This window comes from Branchiostoma floridae, chromosome 12 (assembly GCF_000003815.2).
Source record: "Branchiostoma floridae strain S238N-H82 chromosome 12, Bfl_VNyyK, whole genome shotgun sequence".
In the NCBI taxonomy this organism is placed as follows: domain Eukaryota; kingdom Metazoa; phylum Chordata; class Leptocardii; order Amphioxiformes; family Branchiostomatidae; genus Branchiostoma; species Branchiostoma floridae.
Window position 1 is genome coordinate 18,773,626 of NC_049990.1, and position 18,085 is coordinate 18,791,710.

The window sequence follows — 18,085 nt, forward strand, 5'->3', positions numbered from 1 at the left end:
AAACTGGATGACTCTGAAAACCTGCAGCGCAAATGTGAATCCTGGTTTGTACGGACTGAAACTCCTGACTCCGTCTGCACATGGAACAAGGAAAATCAGACAAGTTTTGAATCTGCTCTCCTGCCTGGCCATACTGTTGTCTGGCGATGTCTCCCCAAACCCCCGACCTAGGACTGCAAGGCTCCCGTGTGGACTATGTTTGAAAAGGGTAGGGAATGGCATTTCTTTCTGACTTATGTGAAATCCGGTTTCACACCACTTGTGCATTCGTAACTCATGTAAACAACATGACAGATAATTGAATTTGTCGTAAATGCTCTGCTGTGCCAAATATGCCACATCTTGTAGATGCTGACTTTCTTTCTCTAGACCCCGAGGAATCATTCCCAGGTAGTGAAATGTACCAGTCAAATCTAATCATAAGGTACTTTTGTTAGCGCACCAAAACATCCGAAGTCTGATAAGAAAGAAAGCCCAGCTAGAAGCATTTCTCGACTGTAGCAAAACTGACGTTGTCGCTGTTACTGAGACTATGTTTGATGATAGTATCACTGACACTCTTGTTTCTATTGATCCATACACTAAAAAAACGACCGAGGATCTCGGCATGGAGGCGGAGTCACTCTTTATATCTCTCCCGTATGGGCTGAACTCATGCCACCATCTCGTTAGCAAATCGTAATCTGCAGCATGTACCGTCCTCTATCCGATGATCGTGACTTCTTTAAGAAGATTGATGAATGTATGAACAAAATTAGTGATGAGAGAAGGGAAGTTATGACAATGGGGGATCTAAATTGTGAATGGTCATCCACTGTAAGGTTTCTTTCTGCCTTGTCGACACGGGTTTTACTATGGAATTCGAGTGATAGAAGTATCGCAAACTTTGTCTTAGATTCTGGAAGTCCCATCGTATGGGGGGGTGACTTTTTGCGGTTACCGAAGGTTCGCTTAGCGGTTACCGAAGGCGAACCTCCATTCACTTTCGAACCTTGTAGAAAAGTAACAAACTAATATTTAGTACTCAAATTGCTTTCTATCTTTTCGACACGGCTTTATCTATGGAATTCAAGTGATGGAAATAACTTTGTCTAAGATTCTGCAAGGTACATCGTATGAGGTCACTTTTTGTGGTAACCGAAGGTTCGCTTAGCGGTTACCGAAGGCGAACCTTCCTTCACTTTCGAGCCTTGTAGAAAAGTTGCAAAGTAATTTTTAGTACTCAGATGACTTTCTATCTTGTCGACACGGCTTTTACTATGGAATTCAAGTGATGAAAGTAACGCACACTTTGTCTAAGATTCTGGAAGTTCCACCGTATGGGGCCACTTTTTGCGGTTACCGAAGGTTCGCTTAGCGGTTACCGAAGGCGAACCTTCCTTCACTTTCGAGCCTTGTAGAAAAGTTGCAAAGTAATTTTTAGTACTCAGATGACTTTCTATCTTGTCGACACGGCTTTTACTATGGAATTCAAGTGATGAAAGTAACGCACACTTTGTCTAAGATTCTGGAAGTTCCACCGTATGGGGCCACTTTTTGCGGTTACCGAAGGTTCGCTTAGCGGTTACCGAAGGCGAACCTTCCTTCACTTTCGAGCCTTGTAGAAAAGTTGCAAAGTAATTTTTAGTACTCAGATGACTTTCTATCTTGTCGACACGGCTTTTACTATGGAATTCAAGTGATGAAAGTAACGCACACTTTGTCTAAGATTCTGGAAGTTCCACCGTATGGGGCCACTTTTTGCGGTTACCGAAGGTTCGCTTAGCGGTTACCGAAGGCGAACCTTCCTTCACTTTCGAGCCTTGTAGAAAAGTTGCAAAGTAATTTTTAGTACTCAGATGACTTTCTATCTTGTCGACACGGCTTTTACTATGGAATTCAAGTGATGAAAGTAACGCACACTTTGTCTAAGATTCTGGAAGTTCCACCGTATGGGGCCACTTTTTGCGGTTACCGAAGGTTCGCTTAGCGGTTACCGAAGGCGAACCTTCCTTCACTTTCGAGCCTTGTAGAAAAGTTGCAAAGTAATTTTTAGTACTCAGATGACTTTCTATCTTGTCGACACGGCTTTTACTATGGAATTCAAGTGATGAAAGTAACGCACACTTTGTCTAAGATTCTGGAAGTTCCACCGTATGGGGCCACTTTTTGCGGTTACCGAAGGTTCGCTTAGCGGTTACCGAAGGCGAACCTTCCTTCACTTTCGAGCCTTGTAGAAAAGTTGCAAAGTAATTTTTAGTACTCAGATGACTTTCTATCTTGTCGACACGGCTTTTACTATGGAATTCAAGTGATGAAAGTAACGCACACTTTGTCTAAGATTCTGGAAGTTCCACCGTATGGGGCCACTTTTTGCGGTTACCGAAGGTTCGCTTAGCGGTTACCGAAGGCGAACCTTCCTTCACTTTCGAGCCTTGTAGAAAAGTTGCAAAGTAATTTTTAGTACTCAGATGACTTTCTATCTTGTCGACACGGCTTTTACTATGGAATTCAAGTGATGAAAGTAACGCACACTTTGTCTAAGATTCTGGAAGTTCCACCGTATGGGGCCACTTTTTGCGGTTACCGAAGGTTCGCTTAGCGGTTACCGAAGGCGAACCTTCCTTCACTTTCGAGCCTTGTAGAAAAGTTGCAAAGTAATTTTTAGTACTCAGATGACTTTCTATCTTGTCGACACGGCTTTTACTATGGAATTCAAGTGATGAAAGTAACGCACACTTTGTCTAAGATTCTGGAAGTTCCACCGTATGGGGCCACTTTTTGCGGTTACCGAAGGTTCGCTTAGCGGTTACCGAAGGCGAACCTTCCTTCACTTTCGAGCCTTGTAGAAAAGTTACAAAGTAATTTTTAGTACTCAGATGACTTTCTATCTTGTCGACACGGCTTTTACTATGGAATTCAAGTGATGAAAGTAACGCACACTTTGTCTAAGATTCTGGAAGTTCCACCGTATGGGGCCACTTTTTGCGGTTACCGAAGGTTCGCTTAGCGGTTACCGAAGGCGAACCTTCCTTCACTTTCGAGCCTTGTAGAAAAGTTGCAAAGTAATTTTTAGTACTCAGATGACTTTCTATCTTGTCGACACGGCTTTTACTATGGAATTCAAGTGATGAAAGTAACGCACACTTTGTCTAAGATTCTGGAAGTTCCACCGTATGGGGCCACTTTTTGCGGTTACCGAAGGTTCGCTTAGCGGTTACCGAAGGCGAACCTTCCTTCACTTTCGAGCCTTGTAGAAAAGTTGCAAAGTAATTTTTAGTACTCAGATGACTTTCTATCTTGTCGACACGGCTTTTACTATGGAATTCAAGTGATGAAAGTAACGCACACTTTGTCTAAGATTCTGGAAGTTCCACCGTATGGGGCCACTTTTTGCGGTTACCGAAGGTTCGCTTAGCGGTTACCGAAGGCGAACCTTCCTTCACTTTCGAGCCTTGTAGAAAAGTTGCAAAGTAATTTTTAGTACTCAGATGACTTTCTATCTTGTCGACACGGCTTTTACTATGGAATTCAAGTGATGAAAGTAACGCACACTTTGTCTAAGATTCTGGAAGTTCCACCGTATGGGGCCACTTTTTGCGGTTACCGAAGGTTCGCTTAGCGGTTACCGAAGGCGAACCTTCCTTCACTTTCGAGCCTTGTAGAAAAGTTGCAAAGTAATTTTTAGTACTCAGATGACTTTCTATCTTGTCGACACGGCTTTTACTATGGAATTCAAGTGATGAAAGTAACGCACACTTTGTCTAAGATTCTGGAAGTTCCACCGTATGGGGCCACTTTTTGCGGTTACCGAAGGTTCGCTTAGCGGTTACCGAAGGCGAACCTTCCTTCACTTTCGAGCCTTGTAGAAAAGTTGCAAAGTAATTTTTAGTACTCAGATGACTTTCTATCTTGTCGACACGGCTTTTACTATGGAATTCAAGTGATGAAAGTAACGCACACTTCAAGCCTTGTAGAAAAGTAACAAAGTAATCCAATTTAAAACGTATTGACACATTTATACAATATTCCTCTACCATTCACCAAAGTTTCCACCTCGCTTTTTTGCACGGAAGAATAACTATTGCCTTTACAAGTACTGTGAGGCGCTAGTTCAACCCGAACTACTTTTGGGGACGGGGTTCGCGGATAAATACATAAGATACTGTGTTATGAGACCTGAAAATAATCTGTGGGTGACCCATGACCTAACGGATTGTTACAAAATCATTAGGGAGGGGGTTAAAGATGATAGTAACAATTGGAATTCTCTTTTCGAAATGTCACCTGGACATGGACGTTATCAATTTTATAGTAGTAATGGTGTAATGCACACCATGTGTCAGATGATTACCGACGGTCCCTTCCCCTTTCAACCCCTCCACGTTTCCTTCTTGGGGTAGTCCATTCGATGCTTCCTGGAATCCTTCACTGCGGTATTAGCATAATTGGCGGGAAAAGTTTACTTCGAGCTCTGAGCACACATCGGAGAGGTCTCAGGATGTCGAAAAGGTACGATGTTCGCGTTATTTTCATCACATTTTGACGTAGAAGCAGTTTGGATATTCATGTACCTTATCATACTGCAACATATTGGGGAAGCATGCTGAATATTTGTAGAAATCGCAAAGTGTCCGTGGGATGGGGAGGGGCGAAGAAAGTTGTGTCTTCGACAGTTAAACTTTTTTGCGTTATTCCTGAACAAAACACGATAGAAAGACGTCGTTTGGGTTTCCTGAATGCTATCAACGGGCTATTACCCACACTTGAGCTTGGTTTATCCACATAATTTTATATTAATTAATTAAAAGGTTTGCGAAAGCAAAACCTCTTTTGGTTTTCCTGCCGAACATGAGGGCGGCCATCTTGAGGGCGGCCATCTTGTCCGAGGGCGACCATCTTGTCCTAGGGCGGCCATCTTGTCTATATTTCCGGCATTTGTCACATACTTTCTATACTATAGCAGTCTTGAAAACAGGACTGAATTATAATAATGTCAATCTTACAAGTAGTAAACTAACTTTTCTTAATAATTTTGTTGCAGGAAAAGTTCCACAAAAGATGCAGATTCAAAAGAAGAAACAATGACAGATGCCATACTCAGTAAGATTTCGGATGACTTTCTTGAGTGTACAATCTGTCTGGAGCCCTTTAAAGATCCCAGAGTGCTGCCGTGTCTTCACACCTTCTGTGAGGGCTGTCTGAAGAAGTTTGTTGCACAAGATAAGGTGAAGAGCAAGTTTTCTTGTCCCACATGTCGGACGGAAACTGTGCTTCCCAAAGGTGGAGTTCCCAGTTTCAAAAACAACTTCTTTGTCCAAAGCTTGAGTGACACAGTTCAGACCCATAAGACTTTGGTTAGCAAGGAGGATGGCAAAGTGCAGTGTGATGTCTGTGAGGAAGAAGTGGCTAGCCAAGGCTGTGTCGTCTGTGAAGAGTTCTTGTGTGATGAATGTGCATGTGCCCACCACCGTGCCAAACGTACCCGCAGTCATGAAGTCATCGGCGTGGCGGAGCTGAAAAAGCAGCTGATCACGAAGGCGGGATCGCTCAAGTCAAAATCACTGCCAACATGTCCAAAACATGACGACGAAAAGTTGAAGTTCTACTGTGAGACGTGCAAGCACCCCATCTGCCGAGATTGTTGGGTACTGCAGCACAAGGATCACAAGTATATGTACCTGCCAGATGCAGCTGGTAGTGTCCGGGAAGAGATCAAGGGAAAACTGGAAGCAGCCAGGCAGAAGATAGCAGAATACCAAGACAAGGCAAGCACTGTAGCCAAGAAGCAAGCTGAATTGGACACGAGGAGTAAGAAAGCTGAAGATGATATTGATGCAGCTGCAGAGGAAAAGATCAAGCAGTACATCAGGAGCAAGCAGACTGAACTAAAAGAAAAGTTAGCCTCCATCACAGCAACCCGTTCCAAGCAGCTCTCTGCTACAGCAGACAGTGTTGAGAGCTCTTTAGGTTGTCTGTCCAGCACAGTGGAATTCTCACAGAAGGTTGTTGAACATGGCAGTGACTTTGATGTCCTGAACATGTACTCTGATGTCACAGCACGGCTAGAGTCTCTGCTGGATGGTCCATCCCCAGACATTCCTGACGACATCAGCTACGTCATGTTTGATCCAAGGAAAGAGAAAGGAGTTATTCTTGGCAACGTTGTGGATAAGGAAGTGCTGGAGGAAGAAGAGTCGCGAGCTGAGGCAACCTTTCGTTTCACGATTGAGGACTTCAGCAAAGTCGAGGATATTAAGCTTAGTCCTGCAACAATCATCCAAAACCTGCCTTGGATGATAGTGGCAGGGAATGAACAAACACCAAACAGCCAGCTAGCAAACACTAAGACTCTTTGCTTTTACTTGAAGTCCGACGCAGACTCCAAAGGCTTGTGGTCCTGCCGTGCTTCGGTGGAATTTCGGTTGATACCACAGAAGATAGGAGTAGCGACATATCAAAAAGAGTCTGAGCACATCTTTTACAAGCAAGAGAGAGAATGCGGGTTCCCAAACTTTATGCCATGGCATGAGGTGTGTGACCCACAGAAGGGATATATCAAGGATGACAAGATAATACTTGAGGCTTACGTGAAAGCAGAAGCTCCTCGTGGTGAGAAGGAACTCATCCTTTCCAGCATTGACGATGAAGAAATGCAGGAGAAAACCGAGGGAGGACACACCTCGCAGCCTGAGGCAACGTTTCGTTTCACGGTGAAGAACTTCAGCAAGGTCATGAGAAGCAAGGTCAGTCCTACAGTGTTCATCCGAAACCTACCATGGAAAATAGCAGTTTATCCTGAAGACAACCAGGAATCCAACAGTAAGACTCTTGGAGTCTACCTGCAGTGCCATGCCGACTCTGTAAGTGTGTGGTCCTGCAGGGCATCAGTTGAGCTCCGGTTGATTCCTCAGAAGGAAGGCGTGGAGGTGCTCAAAGTAGAGTTTGAACATGTCTTCTACTGTGATAGCTACAACTGGGGGTTCCCAGACTTCATACCTTGGGATGAGGTATGTAATCCAATAAAGGGATACATCAAAGATGACACGGTTATTCTGGAAGCTTATGTGAAGGCAAATGTTCCTCGTGGCATGAAGGAACTCATCATTGGCAACCTTTTCAGCGAAGAGGTACTAGAGAAGGTGGTGGACAAAGAGGATGAGTCACGAGCTGAGGCAACTTTTCGTTTCACTGTGGAAAACTTTAGTACGTTTACGGTCAAGACATGGAAACACAGTCCTATAGCATTCATCCGCAATCTGCCCTGGAGGATAGGGGCTTGGGCCAATCATGATCCTGACAGCCAGCTGCCCAACAACAAGAGCCTTGCTGTCCAACTAGTCTGCGACGCCGACACCAACAGCAAGTGGTCTTGTCATACATCAGTTGAGTTTCGTTTGATACCGCAGACGTCCGATGCACAGATTCATAGTATGCAGTTAGAGAATGTCTTCTACAATGATGAGTATCAGTGTGGATTCGACAAATTCATGCCGTGGCACGAAGTGTGCGATCCACAAAAAGGATACATTAAGGATGACAAGATCATACTGGAGGCTCACGTAAAAGCAGATGCTCCTCATATCTTTGCGTGTGGGCCTATGAGATTTGGTTAACCGACAGATTGAGAAAGATCTAGGGGTGTTGAAACAGGAACAAAGCAAAAGAAGAAGAAACAAAAGTGTGGCATAGGACTTCACCAACCCCAAAATCAAGAGTAATGTCTTGCTAACTGTAGTGTATACTTTCTGCACTGATTCCAGAAAATCTTAACCCTTGTCCTGCTGAGCCTGTATATAGTATACGGGATGGATATATACAATGCCTGCATGTGGGTCCAGTATCTATACAGGTTTGGTGTTCTCACATATATGCGGCATACTGCAGCAAACCACAGTACTGCAGCAGCACAGATTAGGTCTAGTTTTACTGATCAGCTTTCACAAGCTTAGGGGGGATTGGTAAAACATTCTCAGCAGGATAAGGTTCATAATCAATGCAGACTTAAGAACTCAGAGAAGACTTTGTCATTACCAAAATTCAGACTCAGTACATTCCTTAGTTACAGTGTGTTAATGTAGTCAAGGATGATACAGAAATGTTAGAACCATTGCAAGTTACAAGAGGCTGCAGATGGCAGCCTTAAATGCATATACATGTTGTAATAAGCATTTATCAGTTGACAAGATGACTTTGCTGTTAACAACCAAAATGAATATTTTACACAGTCTAGATCATGGCACAATTACTGACTGGTTATATCCAAGATTCTTAAAGTTGATTTTGAATGAGAAACCACAACACAGGTCCATTTATTAGCAAAAAAGAAATCATAAAACAAAAGGATGACAAATTGACCTAACTTCTGATTTTAGCTGACATTTTGTAAGTGACTTTGTGTTAAATTTGAACCACATACTTGAAGGGAAAGCAGAAGCAAGACTATTCAACACAGTGTGATATTTTTTCATAACATTCCAAAGTTTCACACGTTTTCTGATTTCCAAAATATTTGCATCAGACTTGTTCTCATGTCATGAACAATGTGACTGCTTTGTGACTGACTACTTTATTATATTATAGCAGATCTACATAGAGAATTGTTTTGACATTTTCTGAGATAGAATATAGGACAGACAGAAAACAAGTTTTGCATTTTAACATTTCTACTTTTTTACTCAATATGTAAACTTGTGGTTATGTGGATCTAAACTCTTCTAACACATAATATTGAAAGGTAGCCATTATGTAGTTTTCTGGCCTTGTTGTGCCAATTTGTTACAATATTAACAACTAACCACCTTGCATTTAGTTGATACATTTGTTTTCACCCATGGTACTATTTACAATGTTCTACCAAATGTTACATTTATGTTGAGACTGAACTATATTCGTTGTTACAACTATTTTCTTTTATTAAAAAATGTAACATTGATTCTGTTAATGTTTGTTATCTTTATCTAGTGCTAAATGACGGAAACGCCATACTCATGACATTACATTATGTAACTTGGTTTCAAAGAAACAATGGAGAAATGATTTCAATCACAGCATATGGGATTTGGAAAAAGGGAGATAATGATTTCGTATCAATCATGCTAATAAGATACTCGTTTTCAATTCAATTAGACAAATTACTTGGCATTTGTATGGGGTTGTGGAACTCTAGTTGTTCTTTTCTTAAGAGGAAGATTGCAGGTGCAGGTATTACCATGTGTCCCGTTCATATTTGACTTGCAATTAAGAAATAACATGAACAATTGCAGCTTGTGTTAGGATACATTTTTCTCATCCATGAAATCACTGCATCACTGCGGCTTATTGACAGGATCATTGATGCTTTCCATCAGTTCTTTAAACAAAAAGATATACCAGTATTCTAGCTTTTTGGATTGTGGCAAAATGCTTCACGATCAACACGAGTAGCAAATGACTTCAATTATGGTAAGTAATTGAGCCCAAACGAATCCAAACAAAAGAAAACAAAACAAACCATAAGACAAACGAGTAAACATCTGAATAAAAAAAAAAGTAGAGTCCTCATGACTCTGTATCAACTAGAGTTCCACGACCTCATACTTTCGCCAAACGTTTTACAACTGAAGTATTTTGTGTGTTTTTCATTGTGTATCCAAAAAAGGTTCTCATTTGCATAAATTATATTTAACATCGAGCAGATTAAAATTGGACTGAGCAGAGCACTTTGGACTAATGCTTGTAGCCTTTTACAGACTACACCTATATATCAGATATTTTGTGAAAATGTATATTGAAAGGTAATTAATATGTAGAATGCAATTAGATGTCTCCAGGAACAAAGGTTCCCAGAATTCTGGCTATAAAGGTTCCCAGAATTCTGCAGAATTCTGGCTCAGGTTCCCAGAATTCTGCAGAATTGACTTTGTTCCTGGAGACATCTAATTGCATTCTACATATTAATTACCTTTCAATATACATTTTCACAAAATATCTGATATATAGGTGTAGTCTGTGAAAGGCTACAAGCATTAGTCCAAAGTGCTCTGCTCAGTCCAATTTTAATCTGCTCGATGTTATTTGTTTATCATCTACTCTACCGAAATAGCAGACGTACACAATCTATCTTAAGAAATGCTTTGACAATGCTTCCACAAACAAACGCTACCGAAAACACAACCTTCTTGGCAAAGGTAACAAGGGCCTACACAATGATGATCAAAGCTCAACTAGTCTGATCAACAGTTCTGTTTACTGAACGTCAACCTTTTACCTTTATACCCACAAAACAATCACTAAAAAATTAAATCCCCCGCTAGGACAGGTTGTTGTTTCTTTCACGAAGTCAGTCCAGTATTATATTTTTGACATGATGTTGAATGGCATAGCTGTTGTCGTTGTGTGTGTATCATTGGTGGTGGGCGTGAGTTCGGTAGTACCCGTATCTGACATAGAGAACTGCCGCTACACTGGAGCAGACGGGAATGTGTATGATCTCTCTCCGCTCATAGCAAAGTGAGTACTACATTTCATGCTGTCTATTTCCACCCAATATCAAACAGGAATACCTGTCAAACATTACCTCATTGCTGATTATAACAAGAATAAGCAGCATAACAAGAAACAACGTACCTTGTACCCTTTATCTTAACAAGTAACGTAACATTTTTAGAAACCATTACCTCCATGAATAATATTGATGGATGTTTTGTTTTGGATGTGTTTGTGTGTCTCTGTGTATGTCCATGTGCTTTTGTTTCCGGATATTTATGGTCAGCATAATTTCAGAACCTCAGGTATATTTGGTATGTGGGTAGGGTTGGGAAGACGAAGGTCAAGGTCGATTTTGCCCCCCCCCTCCTTGTCTACTGCTTGCCTGATTTTAATATGACCCGCTCTACATTGCGGCACCTAGCGGTGAGGGGAAATTCTAATTATAGCTTCGGACAGTGGACTTTGAGTTACACAGACTATTCTATTGCCTATGACTGATAACTATGTATGACTAATTGGGAATCTTAATTCTACAACTAAATGTTCATTGAACAACTATCCAGGCTCTTTAGACACGGACAACTTTAATGTGGACCATTCATTTACAGATACATGCATGTATATGTATAACGTTATATATATATATACATAGATCTGTACACAGATCTGTTTTGTTAGATATTGGTGGTCATTCTGACACATACTATCCACAGGAATGGTGCGTATGTATTTGATACCCGGTCCTACAATATCAACGGCTACAACATCCTGTCCCCCGAGGAGAGCGGCCTGACCGAGTCTAAGTACACCTACCACCTGCAGATCTGCCGGAACGTCACCAACCCGCCGCAGGGCTGTAAGGGCAGCTCGCCGATCTTCAGGGTAAGGCGTTGAAACGAACCGAGATGAGTTTTTGAGTAAAAATTGGTGGACTAGTTTTGGGCTCCGTCTGTGTGTGTCACACTGTGTGCGCGTGTTTGTGTGTGTTTGAGTGTGTGTGTCGTGTGTATGTGTGCGTGTTTGAAATGATCTTGAATGTGTGTTATGTGTGCGTGTTTGAGTATGTGTGCGTGTTTTAGTATGTGTGTGTATGTGCGCGTTTGAGCGTATGTGTGCGTGTTTATGTATGCGTATTTGAGAGTGTGTGTTTGTGTAATAAGTGTGCGTTTGTGTGTGTATCCTCTTGATTAGATTATCATGGTATTGGAATGTTGGTAGATGTTATGGACATGAAGGTCAAGAATAATTTTTTGGCCTCCTGGTGAATGACCTTGGTACTGCAGACAATGCGCTAATCTGTCATCACTGGCCAAACGTTAAATGGGCAAAGGTGCACGTTCAAAGTGTAATGTTGGGCCATTTTGTGTTCCATAAGAAGTGGACTTTATGCTTTATAGAGATCAAAAGATAATGTTTTTTCCCTCACCAGGTCGATATTGGTCTACACTGTGCCTCCCTTGGGAACATTGATGCCGCCATATTTGAGATCAACCCACTGCCGAGGAACGACGGTGAGTACTGCAGCGAAGTGCAATTCCGCTGTACCTCAATAGGCGGCCTTGTTGCTTTCTACACATCGAATGAGCCAGTGACATCAACTATCATCTTACGTATATCTGACACCTATTATTACTACAATCTGTTGCTGATCCTTTTTCGTAGAAATTTACAAAATGTAATATTACATGTAAAGCTAGTTCACGATTTTTCGCACGGGTAACCTATATCCGTTGCTTTTGAAGACAAGGTATTTAGGGATATAAAGTTGTTGGATCATGTGTATTTTGTAAATGATGAAGCATCCGTCTGTCCACGTTTTTTTTACATACAATGGATATAGGTTACCCCGCGGATAAAGATGAACTAGCGTCATGCTAAGACCTTCACGTTCTATCTCTCCCAGGTGTGCACCTGCTGTATTACCATGGCGACCTGGTTGACGGAAGTCGTCTGCAGCGGTACCACTCCTCCATCTACTTCGTGTGTAACAACAGGACGGAAATCGGGCCTCTGTTCGAGCATCAGACAGACTTCTATCAGAGTCACTTCGTCTTCCAGACCATACATGCTTGCAGGCCATAAACACACGTAATTATAACACTGTACGTGTTATAATTACGTGACAAGGAAGTCTTGGTTTTGAAACCTTTTTTTTTTAATTTTTTTTTAAGCTCTCTCGCTACTGTAACTGTTTTTATTGCAAATTTATGTTTGCTTTTTAACGTATGTCAAATTTGCTCTCTAGTATAGTTCTCACTACTAGTAAGCCTACATTTCCAAACAGGGGCCCGGCCGGGCAGCTTTTTGGGACCGAAAAGTATGATATAAAAGGCAGTAAACTACATAAGACGTAAAGAAAATAGTTACGTGGGCATTACTTGTGTTTACTTTTACGTACACATTTTCTATTTTTCGTTTCCACAAACAGCCTAGTCTGGTCACCCGTTTGGTAATGTGACGTAAGCCTAGCTGCAGTAGAATACCGTATAACCAGGTCCCGGACGGGCTGTTTTCGATCTAGCCGGGCTGTAGGGTATCCGCAGGTGATTCAATTTGCAGCCTCTAAACAATGGTTCCCTATACAAAAAAGAGGAGAAAGCAACTGTTAATAACTCAACTTTCTGACGTTACTGGCACACAAACATACCCTCATATGAAAGCCCGACATCTCAGCTATCCGACAAACCACATTTCGGCATGAATCTAACGGTGAAAACTTCCGGGAAACTGAAAGATTGACCCATGACCTCAAAACCGCACCACAACCCAGTGAGGAGGCCATGTGCTAGGACAAAAAAGTCCCAACTTTATACCCCCTAAAAACCACACAAACTCAGCTTTTTGGCCCTAATCACAAAGTAGAAACCCTCCCCTGTCACACCCACCTCAAAACTGCCAGGATTTCTACCCATTTGACCAGGAAAAAAATCTTGAAGTTTTAGGCCCTGAACTATATCAATTTGCATGGCGGATCCCCTGTATTTGTTGTGGTCGGTAGATACTATACTAAGGATCCACTTTCATCTTCACCACTCAAATAAAACTTAACCCACAAAACTTTTTTCACATGTAGATCTATGGACACAAGATACAGGAACAGTTTCTTTATTGCCTTTTTCAACGAATGTCAATTTACAAGGAAATAACACTGAGCCATTGGTCAAGATCAGGAATATGGACCTGCCATGGACCAATAAAAATTGAGGACACAATTTAAGTATCATTGATAAGCGATTAATCTACATTACAAGAATGTACAATTATTTAGCCTTTTAAATTCAATGTTGGTAACTATGTAGAATTATTGCTTTCACAGACTTTCTTCAAGAGTAATATCTTGTACATGAAGACAGAAATGAAGTCAGACCATCAGGATTTTTTCATAACATAGTTAATATACATTCCTTCAACACAATCGTCTTTGGAAAATAACTGATTCGATATAACCACTTTCATTTTCCATGATAGAGAAAAAAAAATGTTTTTACTGGTGTGTCCTTCTTATTTCTTCTTCTGTCAGGAGCCAATCAGAACTTAGAACTGCCGTGAACCAATCAGAGCTTAGAACTGCCATGAGCCAATCAGAATATAGAACTGCATCAGCATATCAGCTGTATGAATTTGAACAATTACACGTTTAACCTGCATTTTTTACTTGCAAACAATACTATAGGGCAAGCCTAATAGTATATCATAATGTCTGTGCAAGTACATGTAGCTTGCCAAGTAGTTTGACAAAAGGCATTGGCACGAAAACGTTGCCTTTCTAAGATGACTTTCGGTGGCTACGGAAAGTAAGTTCTTGAGACTGTGTATGCAATTAGCCCTCGGGCATGATTTTGCAAATAAACAATCGTTATCCAGTACACATGGCAAGTTTTCCAGTGGTCACATGGCCTCGTAGAGATCATCATGATATAAATATGAAATAAATATGATCACTGCTTGTGCAGGGAAAAGCCCACAATAAGAATCAGCAACAAAATCTGAGAAAATAAAAAAAATTGCTGTGTTTAACATTTTCAAACATAAACATAGCCTTAGCCAGACGGTGGATAAAATCGTATAATATTCTCTACCGTGCATGTACAAAATGTACTTATACATGTGCATGTAGTTTTAATACTGCAATTAGTCTACATGTAAATCATTGACCTAACTGAAAACCATGTCTAGGACTAATCTTGGGAAGCAGTAATAAATTTTTCAGTTTCAACCTTACGGAATCATTGTCGACGTCGCGGCTAAGGACCTCAATCTGACCAACATTTATTACGATCATCATAATTTGTCAGCCATTTTACTTTCTTTACTCATAATGTACAGTCAAGTGTGCACCTGTACCTAAAACAGCAACGGCTGTTATAATAAAAACAGTTACACAACATATAATTACAGATAACCTCTTATCTAGAGGGCAAATTTGACCTGTTCAATGCAAAAATGGAACCTACATTACATGTATGTCAGGACATACAGTTTGGAACAATGGCATTATTAGTTAATAATAACAATTATGATAATTAAATACAGTTAATATACAAGTGCTGAACACATCATGGTCTTGGTTCCTATTCTTTAATGTACATGTAGGTTAAAACTACTCCCGTACAGTATTATTGCATTGTTGTTGTTGACTGATCATACAAGCTTGTCGTCGGGTCTGAGGATCATTTTCTGGTTGTGTGAAGACTGGAAGAGTTCCTGACGGAAGTACTCGATGGTCCTGTTTAGACCCTCTATCATTGGAACCTGGAATCATGAAAAATAGAATTGTGTTATAAACATGTGGAGAACAAAACCGACAATTTCAAGCCTTGATCTGATTTTTGACTTGGTTCATTTATAAATACACGCAATAAAAATAAAAGGTCCAAATACACTGTTACGTAACTTGCTGGGGGAGGAACAAAACCAAGATGACTTGAATGTGTTACATCCTCCCCCTTTTAACTTGAAAATACACAGTAACAGATTGTCATCTTCTTCCTTGCCACAAGTTTAGTAATCAAATAAATAATAGTTGATTAATTGGTTCAGAAATAAATAGTTCAATAGTTCATTCATTGTCATCAAACACAAGGTTTACACAACTTAAAAATGCCAGCACATATTAAGGCTGGGTACCAACCTCTGTAGTAACCAGAGTTTTTTTTGCTTGACCCAGCAGTTACCATGGAAGATAGTACCCAGGCTACCAGAACTTTTAGAAGCTGCGTAATATTCTGAAAGACTTTAAATCATCAGATTCTGTATAACATGCAGTTAGAAAATTCAAACCAAAATTTATCCTTAAAAAAAATACAGCAGTAGTACCTTTGGTTGCCACCCCATGCCCATAGCTTTTGTGATGTCAGGTTTTCTCCGCTGGGGGTCGTCTTCCTGCTCCTTTACATGTACAATATCACTTTTGCAACCTGAGAAAAAATACCAGCAAATTCAGCAGGAGTTACATGTACACTGCAATCTACATAACAGGTTTATTTTCACCTTTGTCGGGTTGGTTGTTGTGTTAATCTTTACAAACAACATGAGAGAAATAACTAAATTGTCTTTTATTAATTGGTCCCTGTTGTTACATGTGCAATGCTTCAAAGAAATAGAAAGAAAAGCCATGAAGTGGGGAATACAATGTACATACATTATATTCTAGACTATCATATTTACTGAATGCATGCACAATAATGTACTAGTCTTTACATGTACATGTATAAATGGTACTAAAACAAGAACACTGACCAAGTTGAAACAATCAACCAACTCACCAACCAAGTTCTTGATTATTGTTGCAAACTCCAATATGGAGTGTTCTTCTGGGTTACCCTGTAATGAAAATAGAAATAAACATACATGACTATTGTACATGTTACTGTCCCTAAAATGGGCAGTTTCTATTGAGCATCATATTCTTATATCTTGACTTTCCACATAAAAAGTACATCATAATTTAAACTTTTGGAGTACTTGACATTCATTGTCCATTTTCTTAATTCTGTCAACAAGACACATAATTATACGCTATTTTGTGAGGTAAGTTGTACACGACTACATACAAGTCTAGTACAATAATTGCATCAAATGCCTACTTCTCAAACAAAGAAAAGTAGAGAAGAGTTACCAGATTGACAGGTGTGGAAATGTTACTGTTCATCAGCATCACCAACCCATTCACCAGGTCACTGGGAGGGGACATAGAAAAGTGGAACATTGAGAACTACATTGTACATACAGTTGTGCACCTCTACATGTACCTTCAACCACAAACAAACAAACAGACCAAAAAAAAAAACGAGTGAAAAGGGTTTACTGGTTACTCGTATAAAGGAGCTTTAAGCATACACAGAATGGTACATTAAGGGTGCTTATGAGAGCCAAGTTCACACAGGACAATCACTAATGCAGAGTCAATGTACATGTAACATAACTGAACTAAACATCACCTACAGTGTAGCATTATGCTTTGTATCTTACGGGCCTAACAAACTACATGTAAAGTTAGGATCAAATTAACAGTAGTTTCCAACGATGCCAGTGATAGAAGTAAATATTGTTCATCAACTTTCAGGAAAAACAACCTCTTCAGACCCAACTGGCATATTGGGAAACTGAATGTTACCTAGTAGTTTATTTTCTATCAAAGATCTATCCTTTTACATTATCCAACACTCACCTGACATATTGGAATGATCTTGTCTGCTTCCCTGCCCCAAAAACCTGTATGAATGGACCAATAGATTAGAAAGGTTGTATTTTCATTACAGTACACAGAATCAACTACTATAGTAGTAGGTCACACTCCAAGGTCTCATAATCATCTTGACCATTGTCTTCCCAACACCTACCCACATACCAAGTATCATTACAATCCATGGCAAAGTTCCTAAGCAATGCTGACCACAAATATCTGAAAGTACAGACAAATACACACGGTCACGCACGCACACACGCATGCACGCACACACAAACACACACAGACACAACAATACATCCATTTTTCATGGAGGTAACAAGTGTTACATCAAAATTTCTCTTTAAACCTTTATATTTCAAAACTTCCTCTAACAATGTGTATTTACTAAAAATAAAAGTAATTATAATTGTATACTAACTGTGATTGGCTGGTCCTGCAGCGACTGTAAGATGAAGTTACTGACGACCCTGCCGTCACTCATGTGCATCCTGGGACCAAAGGTGTTGAATATTCTGGCCACCCTGACCTGAACATGCTCCTGAAAAATGTTGCATCATCCTTAGAAATAGATCTCTAGGACATGATGTTGTTGGAAAAATGAAAAATGTTTTTACATTTTTTTGTATTGTTCACCCTCCCCCTTCTACTGCAATAATTATTGTTTTTTTTATTATACAGCACAATTGATGCTCTGACTCTGCATTACCTCTTGATACACTTTCTTTTATGAACTTGAAAATGATTCTCATTCCTTAGTGCTAATTCACAATCATCTTGATTCTACATTGATGAAGGTTTGACATCCAGGTAGTAAGATGCACCTGCAAATAGCAATTACTCAAGCAACTGGACATGATTTTGGAAACGGTCGACAGGCATTTCGGATAACATCCTTTATCTTTCGTCAGTGACACTGAAGAGATCTAGTTGAAGTGCTAGCTATGA

The 18,085-nt window shown here is 40.3% G+C and overlaps 3 protein-coding genes across 3 annotated transcripts; 2 read left to right on the forward strand and 1 right to left on the reverse strand.

Annotated features, from left to right (window-relative positions):
- Positions 1 to 192: 192 nt before the first annotated feature.
- On the forward strand, positions 193 to 8,914 carry LOC118427512. The gene is made up of 3 exons (XM_035837349.1): positions 193 to 208; positions 4,383 to 4,491; positions 5,024 to 8,914. Exons 1-3 carry the CDS (start codon positions 196 to 198, stop codon positions 7,593 to 7,595), a joined length of 2,694 nt encoding a protein of 897 aa, XP_035693242.1. The 5' UTR covers positions 193 to 195; the 3' UTR covers positions 7,596 to 8,914.
- A 1,223-nt stretch (positions 8,915 to 10,137) lies between these two features.
- Positions 10,138 to 12,601, forward strand: LOC118427691. Its single transcript, XM_035837589.1, has 4 exons — positions 10,138 to 10,470; positions 11,163 to 11,331; positions 11,879 to 11,960; positions 12,353 to 12,601. The coding sequence occupies exons 1-4, from the start codon at positions 10,325 to 10,327 to the stop codon at positions 12,529 to 12,531; spliced, it is 576 nt and encodes a 191-aa protein (XP_035693482.1). The 5' UTR covers positions 10,138 to 10,324; the 3' UTR covers positions 12,532 to 12,601.
- A 1,760-nt stretch (positions 12,602 to 14,361) lies between these two features.
- On the reverse strand, positions 14,362 to 17,661 carry LOC118427433 (UDP-glucuronic acid decarboxylase 1-like; the record flags this gene model as incomplete). Its single annotated transcript, XM_035837232.1, is given in 6 exon segments — positions 14,362 to 15,201; positions 15,766 to 15,866; positions 16,215 to 16,272; positions 16,568 to 16,628; positions 17,120 to 17,163; positions 17,559 to 17,661. Coding segments are annotated over 6 exon segments (478 nt in total), but the record flags the coding sequence as incomplete, so codon positions are not given.
- Positions 17,662 to 18,085: the final 424 nt, after the last annotated feature.

Coding starts and splice junctions, on each gene's coding strand:
- LOC118427512 (XM_035837349.1), top strand. Junction 4,492..5,023: donor GGTCTCAGGATGTCGAAAAG/GTACGATGTTCG, acceptor ATTTTGTTGCAG/GAAAAGTTCCACAAAAGATG.
- LOC118427691 (XM_035837589.1), top strand. CDS start 10,325: ATGATGTTGAATGGCATAGCTGTTGTCGTTGTGTGTGTATCATTGGTG. Junction 10,471..11,162: donor CTCTCTCCGCTCATAGCAAA/GTGAGTACTACA, acceptor TACTATCCACAG/GAATGGTGCGTATGTATTTG. Junction 11,332..11,878: donor GCAGCTCGCCGATCTTCAGG/GTAAGGCGTTGA, acceptor TTCCCTCACCAG/GTCGATATTGGTCTACACTG.